The sequence below is a fragment of the Ctenocephalides felis genome, unplaced genomic scaffold, assembly GCF_003426905.1.
Source record: "Ctenocephalides felis isolate EL2017-DRISC unplaced genomic scaffold, ASM342690v1 CF-g0.4_SCAFFOLD_03572, whole genome shotgun sequence".
Classification (NCBI taxonomy): domain Eukaryota; kingdom Metazoa; phylum Arthropoda; class Insecta; order Siphonaptera; family Pulicidae; genus Ctenocephalides; species Ctenocephalides felis.
In genome coordinates this window covers 45,296,136-45,313,522 of record NW_020539726.1, presented here as the reverse complement: position 1 = coordinate 45,313,522, position 17,387 = coordinate 45,296,136, and the positions used below count along the sequence as shown (strand labels likewise).

The 17,387-nt window shown below is 28.6% G+C and overlaps 1 protein-coding gene across 1 annotated transcript; it reads right to left on the bottom strand.

Moving 5' to 3' along the window:
* Positions 1-7,170: 7,170 nt before the first annotated feature.
* Positions 7,171-7,515, bottom strand: LOC113388580 (proline-rich nuclear receptor coactivator 2 A). The gene has a single exon (XM_026625949.1). It carries the CDS (start codon positions 7,513-7,515, stop codon positions 7,171-7,173), a length of 345 nt encoding a protein of 114 aa, XP_026481734.1.
* Positions 7,516-17,387: the final 9,872 nt, after the last annotated feature.

Sequence of the window (17,387 nt, the reverse complement as noted above, 5' to 3'; positions counted from 1 at the left end):
ATATATATATATTGTTAAAAATTAACGAAGAATTGCACAAACACTAATAAGTAGTCTTATCTGATCTAATTTATGTGTTATATTATTATTATCCTATATGTGTAAAATTAAATAAAAATGTATATATTTATAAACAAAGTACGACCGAACATAATTAATAAATATTTATAAAAATCGTATTGATATATAAAGTAGAACCCCGTTAAGACGATTGTCATTGACACAATTTCCCGCGTAATACGCTACATCCTAAGGGTTTCTACACTATTCGCCTTATCCCGCATAATACGCTTACTAATAAAGCATCGTACTGATATATAAAGTAGAACCCCGTTGAGACGATTATCATCGACACAGTTTCCCGCATAATACGCTACATACAGGAGGTTCCCTACACTATTCACCTTATCCCGCATAATACGCTTACTAATAAAGCATCGTACTGATATATAAAGAAGAATCCCGTTAAAACGATTCTCATAGACGCTATTTCCCGCGTAATACGTTACACACTGGGGGTTCCTACGCTATTCGCCTTATCCCGCATAATACGCTTACTAATAAAGCATCGTACTGATATATAAAGTAGAACCCCGTTAAGACGATTGTCGTCTGCACCATTTCCCGCGTAATACGCTACATACTGAGGGTTTCTACACTATTCGCCTTATCCCGCATAATACGCTTACTAATAAAGCATGGTACTGATATATAAAGTAGAACCCCGTTAAGACGATTGTCATTGACACAATTTCCCGCGTAATACGCTACATCCTGAGGGTTTCTACACTATTCGCCTTATCCCGCATAATACGCTTACTAATAAAGCATCTACCGGTTTCAGGTAGATCGTCTTAAGGAGGATGTATACATAAAATAATTTTAAAAAAAACTAAAACAAAATAAGTCTTATGTGACTTGTAAAATTTAATAATAATGTAAAATAAGCAAAATTTTAAAAATAATAATCTCAAACAATTCGTCAAATTTAATTTAAATTCATACTCTAAAGGACAATAATTATTCAAAGTGTACGTTTCGATACCTATATATGTGTCATCAACGGTACCAAGACAAACTAGAACAAAATGTATAGCTGTTTTATTAACTTCTTAGAGAATTATGTTTATGTTTTCATCAAAAAATCCAATTCGCTTATTTTATATTTTCTCGACGTTTCAAGCCGTTCTGAATCGAATGAGACCAAATTTGGAAAAAGTATGTGTGTGTGTACATATGTATGTGTGTGTGTGAACAGATTTTTTTGTTTTTATTATTTTTTGTAAGTTTTGGTCCAGTTTAAAAAAGGTGCTGAAGATGATAGAGATTTTGGTGTCGAAACGTATTCGTTGAATAATTTTGTTTGTGATATAATTTGTGGGGCGAAGCCCTACGGAATATTTTGTGCGCAGAATGAATTGACTTTCAAACGACTTTAGGTGTTTGGTGTTATGCAAACGGCTACGCAAATAATATTATATATATATATACACTATATATATATATATATATATATATATATATATATATATTTATATCAAAATAATTGTAAACAAAATTGTTTTAATATAGGCATCCATCCAAATTAATAAAGAAAAAACTATGAGTTTGATTTGAAAATGTTTCTGTTCCCATTTGACTCATCTTTAGTACATAAAGTACAAAACAAAATATATTATATTATATAAAATAATGAATAAAAATTGTGTGATAAAGTAAGCTAAGAATAAAATCAAGAAAACTGAAGAAATAAAATTTGGAAACAAATATTGAACCAAAAATGTTTTTAACAATCCATAATTTGTAAACAGGTTTTTGTTTACAAAAATACTAATGTCGGGATATGTTTTTTTGCACTCAGGCGACTCTAAACGTTAACATTTTTTTTTAATTTAACTTATAGTTAAATATGTTTCTTTTTATGGAAGCCTGTATCAAACTTTTGTGTTTACTTTTATTAATATACATATAATATTATAGCAAGCTGTTTAAAGTTCTTACATTTAGGAACTAAAGATATTAAATTGATTAACAACTATGCTTCTAATATTATTGGACCAAATATATATTTAATTTTTAACATAAACTTTGTACTTGAGGAAAAATATTTAATTTATGAAAAATAAGGGCTTGTAATTTGTCTTAACTCTTTGGGGCAAAAATTTACTTATAATTTGTCTTAACACTTTGGAGAGGAAAATGGTTTTATAATTTGTCTTAACACTTTGGGGGCAAAAATTGTCTTATAATTTGTCTTAACACTTTGAGGGGCGTTCATTGATCACGTGGGGTTCTTGGGATAAAGAAGGGGGGGGGAGTGGTTTGACAAAAATCACGAAATATCATGTTGGAGAGGTAAGAAATAGTGAGATATTACGTGTATTTATTTTTTACCAGAATTTTCAAAAAAAAAACCAAACATTTTCAAAAAAAGTTAAAAATTTTACAATGGTTTTCTCGTAACTAAAAATACACGATGGGGGGAGGGTATAATTTTGAAATTTTGAGTATCACCAAGGGTGAGGAAGGGCCTAAAAAAATTTTTAAAAATCGATCACTTGATTAATGGTCTCCGCCCCCTTTCATGTTTACACTTTGGTGTTTTCATCCAGCATCCAATATTTATTTGCCGTCCATTATTGATAAGATAATGTAATCAAATATAAAATAACGTTCGTAAACAACATAATTTGTGTAATCAGTCTTTGTCAATTGTAAATGTTTACTTATATAATATATAATTAAAGATTGTTTATCGCATACATTACTTATATTTGTATGTATTCATCTCGTATCGGTTGTTTACCACTAACGTTGCGAATTCATCTAGTTGTAATCTATATATAGATTCGCCATTATCATGTTGTTTGTGCAGAAAATTTAATCAGACAAAATAAAAAATACAGTCTTGTGACAATATCGAGAGAGACATTATAAATATATCTATGTAAGATAAGATGGAAATAAAGTTGCGGGTAAAAATATTTTATCAGCGGATTTTGTGGTTTGAAGCTCTGATAGGAAAATTTGTAACTAAAATTGGTCAAACTGGAAAATTAAATAAATATCAACAATTTTTTTACTGAGTACGTTTCGACTCTTGATATGTGTCATCATCCAACAGTTCTTACCAAGAACAACATAACAAAAAAGTTAAAATATTTTTCTATGTTTTAATCAGCAACAAAATACTAAAACTACGAAAAAATATAAAATTATAATAAGTTTATGATATTTATTCCATATTGAAAAACTATGGAATATACATCATAAAGTTATTAATTTTATTTGTTTGTTGTTTTGATGTTTTAGTGCTAATTAAAACTATTAAAATTGATTTAAACAAATGTTATTTATATACTTTTATTGAAAAAAAAATTCAAAAGTTTTTTTTAATTTATTTTTTAACTATTTTAGAACAGCCGTAAAATTTTTGACTTACAATTTGTAAAAACAAGTTCTTGTTGATAGATTTTAATTATTCATAATTTGTAAATTTGTTTTTATACTGTTAACTGATGTTTAAAATTTCAACTTAATTTTTTTATAAAAAATATGAAAGTCTTTCTGACTGATTTTAATTATTCATAAAAGTATAAAAACTTTGCTCAAATTAAAAAAAGAGCCCAAATATAAAATTGATACAAACCTGAAGAAACAATACAAAAGATTCAGAATTATTATAAAACTATAAAAAAAGTTTAATAAATTTGGAAAAATGTCTTAGTATTAACTTCCCAAAGGAAAAGTTTATGTTTTCATCAAAAAATCCGATTCTCTTATTTTATGTTTACTCGACGTTTCAAGTCATTCTGAATCGTATGAGACCAAATTTGGAAAATGTTTGAAATTTTGACGTTTTGAGTTTATGTTGATAAATTTTATTTGTAAATAAAATAAAAATAGAAAAATTGTAAATTTTATGTTAAATATTTATATTTATATGTGCCTTTTAATTCTTGAACTAAGTTAGACCACTTTTGTTCTAAAACACTATTCATATCATAGCATTTTTTTAAAAATAAAATCTACACAAACAAGAAACATAATTTAGAAAATTTCTCTTCATAATTTTTATTGGCTAACCCAATTTTTTTCTTGAAAATCTTAAATTTATGTTATTGCCGTATCGTAAATGGTAATTTTGAGACCCTTGTGTTTATTTTTATAGGGCCTATAAAAAGCTTCAAATGTAAATCTAGGATTTGATGTAAATTTAAATAGGTGTATATATATATATATATATATATATATATATATATATATATAAACCAGGATGGAGTATTGACGTTCTACTGAAATGGCGCTTGCGCAATCTCTATGTTTTTCATAAGTGTCTTACGTAAATATATATGTATATATGTATATGTATACATATACATATGTATGTATATGTGTGTATTTTGTGTGTGTGTATATTTTTATTATTAATACTGAATAATAATCCCATCCCACCATCCACGTATTGCTCTTCACCACGACAATTTACCATTTACCAAAAAAATTGTCAACAAAATATATAAAATTACTTGTAATTTCATAATTATAAAACTAGAAATGCAATATTGTATTTTCTGCTTACTAAAGTTGCTGCCTGATTCAAACTGTTGTAACCATGCGGAAGTTACATGAATGCATATTTTATTTATATAACTAAAAGTGCTTTCAAAGTCTGTATGTTTAAAATCGAATCTTGCAACTAATTAGATTTTGTATAAATCATTTATTTTATTAAAGTAGAGATTATATTATTATGACTTGGTGTTTACGATTACAATTTATAGAACGGCGGCAGCCATTTTGTCGCCACGAACGTCACAAATGTTACATGAAATCATATGATTTTGTAATTAAGTGCAATCGAAGCAATTTTGCAATTTAAAAAGTAATCATGCATAATAATAAATGCGATTATGATAATAATTCATTTATAGAGAATTGTAGAGAAACTATGAATTATTGAAATCAATCGATTGCGTACATATTTCAAAATCTGATTAAGTTCGTAATTCATGAAATAAGTAGAAATGTCTGAAATTCAAAGCTTTTTTGCAAAAAAAAAATTTGCAAAGGTAGTAAAACTGTACATTAAAACAAAACATATGTTTGTATCTAAATAAATCGTAAAGCCGCCATCTTGAATCAATTGTCAAAGTGACGTTTAAAAAAATCCTTTGAAAATAAAATATACCTAATAGAAAATGTTAAATATCAAAAATTATTTCATAAGTATCTCAAAATTCATAAATTTACGTATAAAGATTCAAATCGCAAAAATTAGTAATGTGTGCATTCAATATATAATATTCATAATTTGAGAAATCTTAACAAAACAAATGATAAGGCATCCATCTTGCTTTTTATGTCAAACTAATAATTGTATAAAGAAATATTTTTGTATTTCTCGATTAATTTATATCAAAAACGAGCAAAATTTAAATTTTGAAGCATTTTCATAATGTTTAAAAAAAATTATAAGATTCAAATAAAAAATTCGCGCCTTCCGTGCACTTTTAAATTTAAAAATAAAAACGTCCTCCATCTTGTTTTAACTGTCAGTGTAAAATATTTCATTGAAAGAAAAGGAATTTAATTTAAAATATTGATATTAAAAAAAAAACGTTGTGCATTCTCGATTTAGAAATAATTATTGAAAATAATTATTTAGTAATAGAGACATTTTGCTCTACTTGTCACAATGTTCAAAATAATTTTAATTATTAAACAGAAATCATTTAGAAGGTATGTCATTTATATCAGCATGATCGAAAATAAGGGTCCTAATATTACAGAGGTCGTTGATGAAAAATATTCGACCTGAGTAGACAAAAGCTGTACTCGAACTGGCCTTATCCATTAGGCCATCATTTGTGCACAATATACATTTAATGTATTTGTTACAAAACCAGCTCGAGTACAGACTCGAGTCTTTTGATATTAAATATATAAGGCAAGGCAATCGGACAACCACATTTTATGTTATATCTATAAATTTACACAACAATGAGTGCTGAATGAACCGATGCAGTGAACGTCAAGAGATTTTTCAAAACTGAATGTGGCCCGAGATCAACCCAGTTTCACCAACGACTCCACAGATATACATATGTATTAGATTAAATTAAAAACAATTTAAATGCAAGTACGTTTCATTAAAGATGACCTCCCTATGTGTATACATATAGTTTTTGGCGAAAAAATTACTCCAATAGTTTTGTGATATACTTTTTTTATAATAACATTCATATATCACAAAAAGGTAGAGGAGGCCTCTGTAGAAAGTCGAGTCGAGGGATATAGAAATTTGGTTTGCTTGTTTCTCTTTAAATTGATTTTAATTTTTGTACAAAAAAACTTAAAACGTAACTCTATCCATAGATTTAATATTTATATATAATATATAGTTATATGTGATCACACAGATACACCTACCGACAAAAGTACTTTCTCTTACTTACACCCTATTTATTATTTTTAAAGACAATGTTTCTCGAAATGACTAAGGACTGCAAACCGCAGTTGTTCGTACAACATTTTGGAATAAACACCATTCTTTTGTTGATTCCATTTAAAAGAAAATATATTTTAAAAATGTGGTAAGCGAGCTGGACAATATTGTACGCTTAAAACCAATTTTATCACAATTCATATATCGGCATTGTCTCATCGATACAATTATAATTATTAAAAATAGTGGACATTATATAAAATATCTATAAACTATGCCCACGAGTAAAAAAAGTTCGGGTTTTCTATATTATTATTAATATGTATTATTGTTTTGTACACAAACCCGTCTCTAATGTTGTTAGTACTACATGGTCAAGCTCACTTACTCGGGTTGGGATGGGGATCACTATTTGGATCTTAAGACAACTAAATTTAAAAATATCTACGACACAGTTCTCTCATCTGATTAAAAAAACCTGCTGTCGATTTATACAACTACACGGAGACACTCACTACACTTACTTCATTTAAATTTCATTTCCATTCATAATCAATTATCACTCAGTTTTATTTATATACGAATATAGTAGATGTAATATTATAACGCTAATTATTAATCGTAAGAATTGAATTCATCGCATCGCATCGCATTTGCAATTGATTGTTCGCTCAGTACTTGGATAAATTATTAAAATTGGTCGGTGTAATACGGCGTTTTTGTTAGGCTTGTACGTTCAATAGCAACTTTAGATTGTTGGAAAAATCGTCGGTCGTACCTTTATTGCTCATGTAGAGTCTCCAGTGCACGGGCGGCCTGGGCAGCGACGCCGGTGCGGGCGCTTCGCCCCACTTGCTGGCGGCGAAACGCTCGAGGGCCCCCGGCGACAGGCGGTGAGCGCTGCTCGGCTGGAAGTCGCCGCTGGTCTTGCTGCAGTGGGAGCCCCTCGGCGGCGTCACGAAGCTATTGAAGTACGTCTGTCCGGGCGACTTGTTGTTGCGCGGCGCCCCCCTGCGACCCGGAGTCGCCGTGGCGGTGGCTCCGGCGCGACTGTGAGAATTCGTCATGGTAATAAATGACTTACGAAGTCTTTTTTGTGTTGAATGTAGAGACGATTTGCGTTCGCTAGCAAACCGTACACATCGACCGCTGTCTTGGATTTTGAAATGGCACTGACTTTTTTTTTGAATAGTTTGTTTAGTCACCAATAAAGTTAACAGAAAGCCAATGCTTGCTTGAAACTATCACAGTGAAATGATGCACGGCACTTTCTTTTAAACAGACCCCGATTCGATTGTTGTTTTATTGAGATTAATGGGGGCACAAAACAAGCAACTTTGTACAACAACAACAACAAAAATCGACAGCTGTTGTGTATTTCATGTATCACCCGTATGTTTCAAACACATGCACACATATGTACTCGTAATAATAATACGCGCGACAACGACGGGTTGATTGTGTTGTGAGTTGACTCGACAAAATGGACGCCCGAGCCGACTTTCTAATATCAAATCGAGTCCCCTGTGCTCGACACGAATAACACACGATTTCAATCAATTCAAATCAAATCAAATCAAATCGAATCGAATGAATCTCGGCCGCGGCGCTATCGCGTTCTGAACGGTTTACTTTTGTATAAATTGAATTTGACTATAACTAAATAATATTCAGTAAGCCCACTCCTCTCTACCATGTCTTATACTCTCTTTTGTACTACAAGTTCTCTACTCGACTGACGCAGCCAACTGGCGACCGATGCTTTTATAGGCGCCTTAGTGGGGGCACGACATCGGTGTCAAACCAAACAAAATAACGAAAAGACAAACAACGAAACGACGCAGCCGACGTTCGATATCGAATTGTAGAGAAGAGAGAAAAAAAATACACATAACAAGTAGTGAAACAATTGACAATTGTTTTCTTTTATCCATTGATAAAGTTATCAAACAAGTTAATAGAGTTCCAATTAATCTTATGGACTTTAGCAAAAAAATAGAGCCCCTGCCAAGATTTTACTAAAAACTTGTAGAACCGCAATGCACTCCTATCTATTAATAATATTTATATCTATAAATTATATACACTTATATCTATAAATTGCACCGTGCCTTAAGGCACTTCGCTGAAACTCGCTAAACTTTAAACTTTTTTTAAAAAATTTTGAAAAGTATTTTGTTTCTTTTTTGAGAAACCTGAAAGCTGTAAAAACCTGATTTTTTTAGAAATGAAATACGTATAAAAGCGCGTAACCGCTGCGTTGTAGATTCACGAATAAATGTTATACATTTTGGCGCAAAACCAATAAAAATGTAAACAAAATTGATACACATTATTGAAATTTCTATAAAATATCTGATAATTTGCATATATCTAATTAACATTTTTGATCGCTAAACGGCATTTTTTTAACGTTTTTATTAAATCTTCGAAACCGCTCGACTTGCTTTTCCAAAAATTACAACAATTCTTTATATCGTCGAAACACGTGAAATGATTCTTAAATCATCTAAATTGGACGCGTCGTTATCTCAAAAACAGATTTGCCATTTTTGGCGGTTTTTACCGTTTATCATTCTAAACGGCTCGACTTGTTTTTGCCAATAAATCGAATGTTTTTTCGATCTTTCAAATTCACGACCGCATCCGCACCGCACACATACAACAATTTTTTCTAAAAATAAGCAATAACAAAGTGTTCAGAAGGTCTTGAAACATAAATATATGTTGAAATTTTTATTTTCGATTTTTTTACTATTATTAACTTCCCGAAGGAGAAGTTTATGTTTTCATCAAAAAATCCGAATTGCTAATTTTATGTTTTCTCGACGTTTCAAGCCATTCTGAATCGAATGAGACCAACTTTGGAAAAAGTATGTGTGTGTGTGTGTGTGTATGTGTGTGTGTGCGTGTATGTGAACAAATTTTTTGCCGTAAATCGACGTTTTCTCGAAAACGGCTGGACCGATTTCAAAAATTTAAAAGCCACTCGATGTATTTCCATGAGGACTATTGTTTGTTAATTTTGTTTAATTAATCGCAGAAAAGTGAAAAATTTTTCGTCTACGTTTTAGCCCGCAATTCTGAATCGATTTCGAAAATTCAAAAACCGTTCGAAAGATATTGGTTGGGAATCGTGCTGATTAGTTTTTGGTAGAGATCGGCCGGGCCGTTTTCTTGTAATTAAGTTTTCAAAAAAAAAAAATTCGACGATTTTTATGATTATTTTTTTGACGGTAGATACCATAGTCTTCTGGATCATACTAAAATATTACGGCCCTACGACAAATGGTTTAGCTTTAAAAATTCGTCAAAGTTTGCAAAAATTAGTATGATCTTTTTGGCATTTGTCAAAATTAGAACTTTCATCGACGTTTGCTCAAAAACGGCCGGACCGATTTCAGATATTTAAAAAGCATTTGATGTATCTAGATGAGTATTATCGTTTCTCAGTTTTGTGCGACGATTGGCCGAGCCGTTTCTTTGTAATTTGGAAAAAAAGTGTTAAACCTTTCGTCCACATTTAAGCTTATACTACCAAACCGATTTCAAAAAATCAAAAACTGTTCGAAAGATATTAGTTGGGAATGGTGTTGATTAATTTTAGGTGAAAATCTATCGAGCCGTTTTCTTGTAATGAACTGTTGAAAAAAAGATTTAAGCCGATTTTCATGAAACTTTTTTTGGCGATATACATCATGGTCTTATAGAACTTGCTGTAATATTACGGCCTTACGACAAGTAGTTTAATTTTAAAAAATTGTCAAACTTTGCTAAAATTATTATCGTTTTTCTTAAAGTAGGATTGATAAACTATATTATTTACACTTTTTTTTTGAATAAGTCGATTATTTACGCATATCGGGAAGTTCATGTAACTTGCCTCAAGGCTAAATACCAAACCAACTAGTTTTAACTTAAAGTTAGAAAAGTTACATATTTTAATTAATTCATACTTTGTAATATTATTGTAAAATTTCATACTTTATAATATTTTTGTCATCATTGAGAAGTTTCATTGAAAGCACTCTCTATTATTTTCTATTGAGTTTTAATGAAAACTATCTAATGTTTTTAGATGTTTCAATAATAGCAAAAGAAACTTTAGAAACAATATAAACAAATTGAAATTTAATATTATAAATTATTCTTGCATTCATCAACCTTTGCATTCGACTCTATAATTGAGTATTTACAATAAATTGGTAGAATTATTTATTTAAGAATTAAGTTATCTTATTGAAAATATATACATTTTAGAAATATATTACGATTTTTGCACGTTGTATATTTAATATATTTTAAACATATGCATAAGATACTCTACAATTAAAAAATCGTCTAAAATGATGTAGTTATTTTGTTATAAACAATACAAAAAATATATTTCATGTGTTTTTATATATTAAATTTATTATATTCTTTGGAAAGGGTTAAATTTAAGACATAAAACTCAAATAAAGTGTAAGGGATTCCAATTCAAGTTTACAAATGGGGTGTATAATTCTTTGTATTAAAAACTTGATTTACTCTGAAACTGGTTCAAATTCTTGCCAAATATGAATAAATACTAGTTTTTTACTCGATAAACAATAAACATACTTTTTTTCAAAAATTTATTTTATCAAGTTGCGTTTAATGCTTATATTGAAATAATAGGAATATTTTTGAAATTTTAAAGAAAGAAAATTAGGTAAATTTATTTGATACATACTTATATATACCTATGTTAATAAAATACTCTATTTTTATGTTTTTATATAGTATAGATATAATAAGAATATCATATTTGTTAATATTGTTATCTAGAAGTTTTAAGTCATTCTGAATCTTTTGACACCAACATTTTAGCGTGTTCAAGGTTTGATATTTTATCGATGTTTTTTTTGAAAAATTGCTGAACAGATTTTAAACATTTTAAAATCATTGGATGAAACTTGATGAAGAAACCGTTTTTTGAAATTAACAGCAAAGAGTAAAGTTTTTTACCAACGTTTTTCCAATAATCTTGAATCGATTTTGAAAACTCAAAAAATATTCGAAAGATATTCGATAGAAATGAGGTTTATTAGTTTTTAAGCATCGACCAATCATTTTTTCGTAAATATTTGTGGAAACATAATTAATTCAACGTATTTAATTAAACTCATAAAAAGTGGTCTAATTATAACAACAAAATTGAAATTTGAGATGATACATTTTATTTTCAAAATAAACTATTAACAATTTTATCATTACATTCAACAAAATTGGTATATACCAATTAGCATTAATTAAGTCGATTATTTTATACTAAAAACAAGTATTTGTGATTTATTTTAGTGCAAAATGCCACTAACAACTAATCTTGTTTTTATAAATTTGGATAAACACAGTTTGAGGGAATTTTTCAAAATTTTAGATAGTACAATTGTGACTAAATTAATATTTGTTGTGTAATGGAAATATTAAAAAACGTTAAAAAATACTTGAATAAATATTAAAAAAAAATATGAAAAAATCAGATCATTAAAGAAAAGTTGTACATTTGAATACTATTTAGAGTTATTTTTGCTTAAATTGATTATTATCTAGATTACATAAGTCCTCTTACATTTTACTAAATTTTATTATAATTGAACGCCTTTATATATCGATGTTCCTTCGACCTATTTTTTCGATCTTACAACACTAATTCGCGCCAGGGAACATGATTCCGAAGCGCCGCGAAAGCACCCGATCGTGTACTTCTCAAGATGGCCACATCGCACGAACGCCATATGCGTCATATGTAAATATGTAGAGAAAATAAATAATTCTAAGAGGCTGACGTTCATTATGTTCACATACGTAGTCATTTCTTCTTAATTCTAATAAAGCATTAAGTGCGTGCAGAAAATTAAATAAAATCCGTATTAAAACCCATTGAATTGGCAAAGGATTTATGTCAAGTGAAAACTAATTCAAGTAAAAGTGTTTTTAAAAGTGAATAGCAACGTAAAATGGTGGCCGTCCGAGATAAATTAACTGCAAATAGCATTTGAACAATGTACCCGATCTAGTGTAGTTTTTTCATTATCCTAATGTTTATCCTTCTGTGATTTAGACATTTGGACCACCGCGAAGTTCACGCCAAGTGAGAAATCCAAAACATCATAACTCTGATTAGTGATTGTCAATCTTGAAACAAAGAATTTAGTGTTAAAAATAGTTAATTGTTCAACAAGAATAATGTTCTGACCGTGGAATTTATCGAAGGTGTTGAGATATAAAAGGTATTTTGTTAAATTCCGTATTTTTTCTTATATTTTTCGCATATGCTTTTGTCCCACACCTTGCGACGATCAATACGTCGAATTTTGTATGGAGGAGACATGAATGGTTGCTTAATAGTAGAATTTTCACTTTGTTATATAAATTCAATGGTTTTGGTAAAATTCTTTGAAATGCTAGATACTAAAATTTAGTTTGTGCTTGTGTAGCATGTAGTTTTATCTTTTATCAAGGATGGTACAAGGACAACTTTCTTGAATATATATACAATGAGCAAGCACAAACTCATTTTTTTATATTTAATCAGCTTATATATTGCAATACGTATGCTGGATGTATTTTCTTTGTTTTTCAATATTTCGAAATGATAAAATTATACGTGGATATTTACTTATCACAAACTAAAAATAGAGAATTCTATTTTGTTTAAAGATATTGGTTAGTTTTTACAAGATTTCAAAAATAAATTTTCCGAATTAAATTTTGCTTGTGTTTAATTTTTGCATCCCATCTTTTATCATATTTGTTTTGAATGGAATTTTTATTATGGTACTCTTATCTCTACTTGCTGTAAATTAACTACATTTTTTATTCTCTCATGTACATTTTACATACATTTTTATTTAATAACAAACTTTTATACAGTTAAATAAATTCCTAGTTTCAAATGCGAGTCAAACTCCTGTTCTGTTCTCTACAGAAGAACAGCAAAGCTTTTTTCATAAAATTAGTTTTACTAAAAACAAATTCTAGTATTTCTTGTTAGATCACAAATTATTATTAAATTTCCAGGGATGTAGTTACACAAAATCAGTATAAATTTGCTATAATACAATTATTTGTCCTGTAGAACCCCATGCCATTACAAACATTTTACAGATAATATTGTTAATAATAATAGTTGCAAAGAAATAATTTCATAAAAAAGAATGATGCCGAATTTTTGTGATAGATTTTTAACGAATTTACTATTTTTATTAGGGCAGACTTGTTTAATGTATATTTATTAAATTTACAGAGATGTATTTACACAAAATCCGTCTGAATTTGTTATAATATAATTTTGTGAAATCATCACATGCATTTTTCAACAATTTTATAACAAAGAGTCATCTAGTAGTTAACTAATTTTTTTATTCTTCCACGCACAAAAGTAATTGTTAATATTTGAATTTTTATTTGCTATTAACACCCTTTTATACAATTAAATAAATTGCCAGTTCAAAATGCGAATCAATCTCCTAACCTATGAAATCTAATTTTTTTGATATTCTACAAAAGATTGCAAAGATTTTTTCCATAAAAATTGGTTACACCTAGTTTTTTGAAAGGATTTTTAACTTTTCACTGTATTATTATTAAATTTACAGAGATGTATTTACATAAAATATATTTGAATTTGTTCTAATATAATTTTTTGTCCTAGAGAACCCCATGAAATCATAGGCATTTTACAGATAATATTATTTCAGATGAATAATTTCATAAAAATAAATGACATATAATTTTTGTGAGGGAATTTTGGAAGAATTTAGGTATCATTTATTAGAGCATAATTTATTACTATGTTATTGTTGAACTTAAAGGGATGTATTTATACAAAATCAGTCTGAATTTGTTTTAATATGAGTATATTTTGTTCCAAAGATTACAAACATTTTACAGATAATATTGTTAATAATAATTGCAAAGGAATAATTTCATAACAAGAGTGCTCAGATAGTTAACTACATTTTTAACTTTTTCATGCACAAAAATAATCATAAACATTTGAATTTTTAGTTGCTAATATTTATTTTATTTGTCTAAGTTTTGCGATAAAATTTTTAACAACATGTTATGATTTTACGGGATATGTATTCATGCAAAATTTTAAAAATCAAATTTTATTCATAATTAATATATTATTTAATCAAGTCCAAATTAAATTTTTTTAGAACCTCCATTTGATCATATTTTGTAAGTTTTTATTATTTTAAAGCTTATTTTATTAGTTTAGCTTAACAATAATATTAATAATGTTACAATCATTAATTATCAACATATTCAATATTCATTATGAAAATCTTTTGCTATAAATTTTGTTTGTCTTTATGAATCACCAGTATTTCAAAATATTCTACCGTTACTTTTTTACCTGATATATTATTATTATCAAATGTTCTAAGGTTCAGTACCAAAGGGAAGTAGTAGAACTTAACTGTTGTTTTATTATTGTTCATTTATTTATTTCATAAATGGACAAAACTTTGTGGAATATAAATCGATTGATTCGAGCCTATAATATGGCTATTATTAAAATTATTAAATTTTCTTAATCAATTTGTTCAGCATTTGTATTGATGTTGATCAAACCGAAGGCAGGACTATGGTGTGAGAGTACTACATTTTATTTATAATAGTATTTCATGATTTGTTAACATACCATTCATTTCATCTTCTCTATTCTGCAGCACTACTTCTTCGAAACATCTTCAAGTAGTTTTTATGGTCCTTCCTTAGAGTCCATGTCTCCGATTCGTACAGAGTCATACTTTCAATGTGGCATTTTATGATTTTCTTCTCCAAATCGAGGCTCGTTTGTTCACCAGTAGAGTTTTTTTTCTAATTTTGTATCGAAAATCAGTCAGCTCGTCGTAACTTCAGATGTTTTCAAAAAAACATGTGCCCAACCCAAGCTTTTTTTCATCTTTTAATACATGCTTTTTAATACAAATTCATATTAAGTGAAGTCTTTTTCGTTTTCTACTCTCAGCAGTGCTTTTTCACATGATTCAACTTATCTTCTTTATTCTTCTCCAGAATTTTATTTAGAGAGGCAGCTTTTGTGCTTAGAATCCATGTCTCTGATCCATATAGAACTATATTGCAAATGAAGACTCATTTCTCGCTCATGAGTTTTATATTCTTCCTCTAGTCGTTGCTTGTTAGTAGAGTCTTGTTTTTTCTTCTAATGTTGAGATATAGTTTGCTTATCAGTAGTCATTTTTTTACCTTCTAGGAGGTATAAAATGAGTACAAGTTTATATTTCATATCGAAGATCATCCTATTCGTCAGTAGAGTTCCTGTTTTCATTCTGTGAAAGCAGCATGTGTCCAACCCAGTTTCGTTTTCTTTTTACAATTGCATCCATTTTTTTCTCTATTCTTCTCCAGTACCGAGAAAGATAATTTGCTCATCAGGGAACGTTTATCGATTTTTAAGGATTTTTAGACTCCCTCTTTGGTGATATTTAAAAATACCCTTCTATCCCCCATCCAACATCACGTGTATTTTTAGTAGCTACAAAAGATCAGAAGATTAGGATTTATTTGAAAAATTTTGAATTATTTTTTCAAATTTAGGTAAAAAATAAATAGACGTGATATGTTACTAGATCCCTCTTCCTCCACGTGATATTTTGTGATTTTAAGTCAAACTCCTAAAAAGGGGATTTTAGTAATCCTCACATGATTAATGGACAACCCCTCAGTATTGTCCTTATCATCCTTATATTTATTAATTTTGCTCATCAGTGGAGTTTGCAATAGATACGTCAGCCCAACCCAGTTTCGTTTTCTTTTTACAATTGCTTCGATTTTATTTTTTCTATTCTTCTCTAGCATCACATCGCAAAAGGTAGTTTGCTCATCAGGATCCATTTGAGAGGCATTTTGCATAATAAAAAAGATATTTGCCTTTTTTTTTCTTCAGGAAAATTCTACCAAGTCTATACTCGATCGGGATCCGATCTGAGTACCCTTGTATCTGCCAGTCTTGCCTTAATCGACTTAATAGTTATTAACAATGATTCATTCACGGTGTACGTTCCAAAGACGCTGTTCATAATTACAAACTATGATATTTTTTATAATTTAACCATTTTTCATAGGCCTATAATATTTTAGAAATTATAACGCTAGGAAAACTTTAATAAAATCAAATAAAAAAACACCTTAACTGAAATTGTGTTACGAATAATATATCACATTAACGAAATTGTGTTACGTACAGAATGTTACATTAATGATACATTGTGTTACGTATTTTCAACTTAAGTTTGTAAACTTCAAACAAATAAGGACACTTTTTTATATTTACCTTTGTGGTTTTGTTTTTTAAACTAATTAAAATATATTATTATGTATCAAATGAAAGCTAATAAAATTATCTACAAATCTGCGTGTAAAACTTTATAATCTTTCTAACAAAATTTTTAAAAAAATATTCAAACGTGGCTTCTATAACATAGCTTCATTGGTTGCGGTTTTTTGTATCGACGTTTATTTTATTAAAAATAATTAAAATGTGACAATTATATTATATATTGTTAAAAACCTAATAAAATTATTTACTAATCTGTGTATACGGTATAATATATTTTCCCAATAAAATTAAGTAAAAAAAAAGATGTGAAATATAAAATTTTGCATCTAGTTATATTAGTCATTGGTTACATTTTTTATACTTAGCATAATTATTATATGTACCAGGTATATTTTTAATATATTATATTGTTAAAAAGCTTATAAAATCATCTATAAATATGCGTATAACATTCGATAAGGTTTCTAACAAAATTATATAAATAGATGTTTTAAATTTTGAAATCAAAATTGATCAAGTGATCAATTTTTAAGGATTTTTGGATCCTCCTTGGTGATACCCGGTGATATTTAAAATTAACATTCTCTCTCCCACCCAAAA

Coding starts and splice junctions, on each gene's coding strand:
- LOC113388580 (XM_026625949.1), bottom strand. CDS start 7,515: ATGACGAATTCTCACAGTCGCGCCGGAGCCACCGCCACGGCGACTCCG.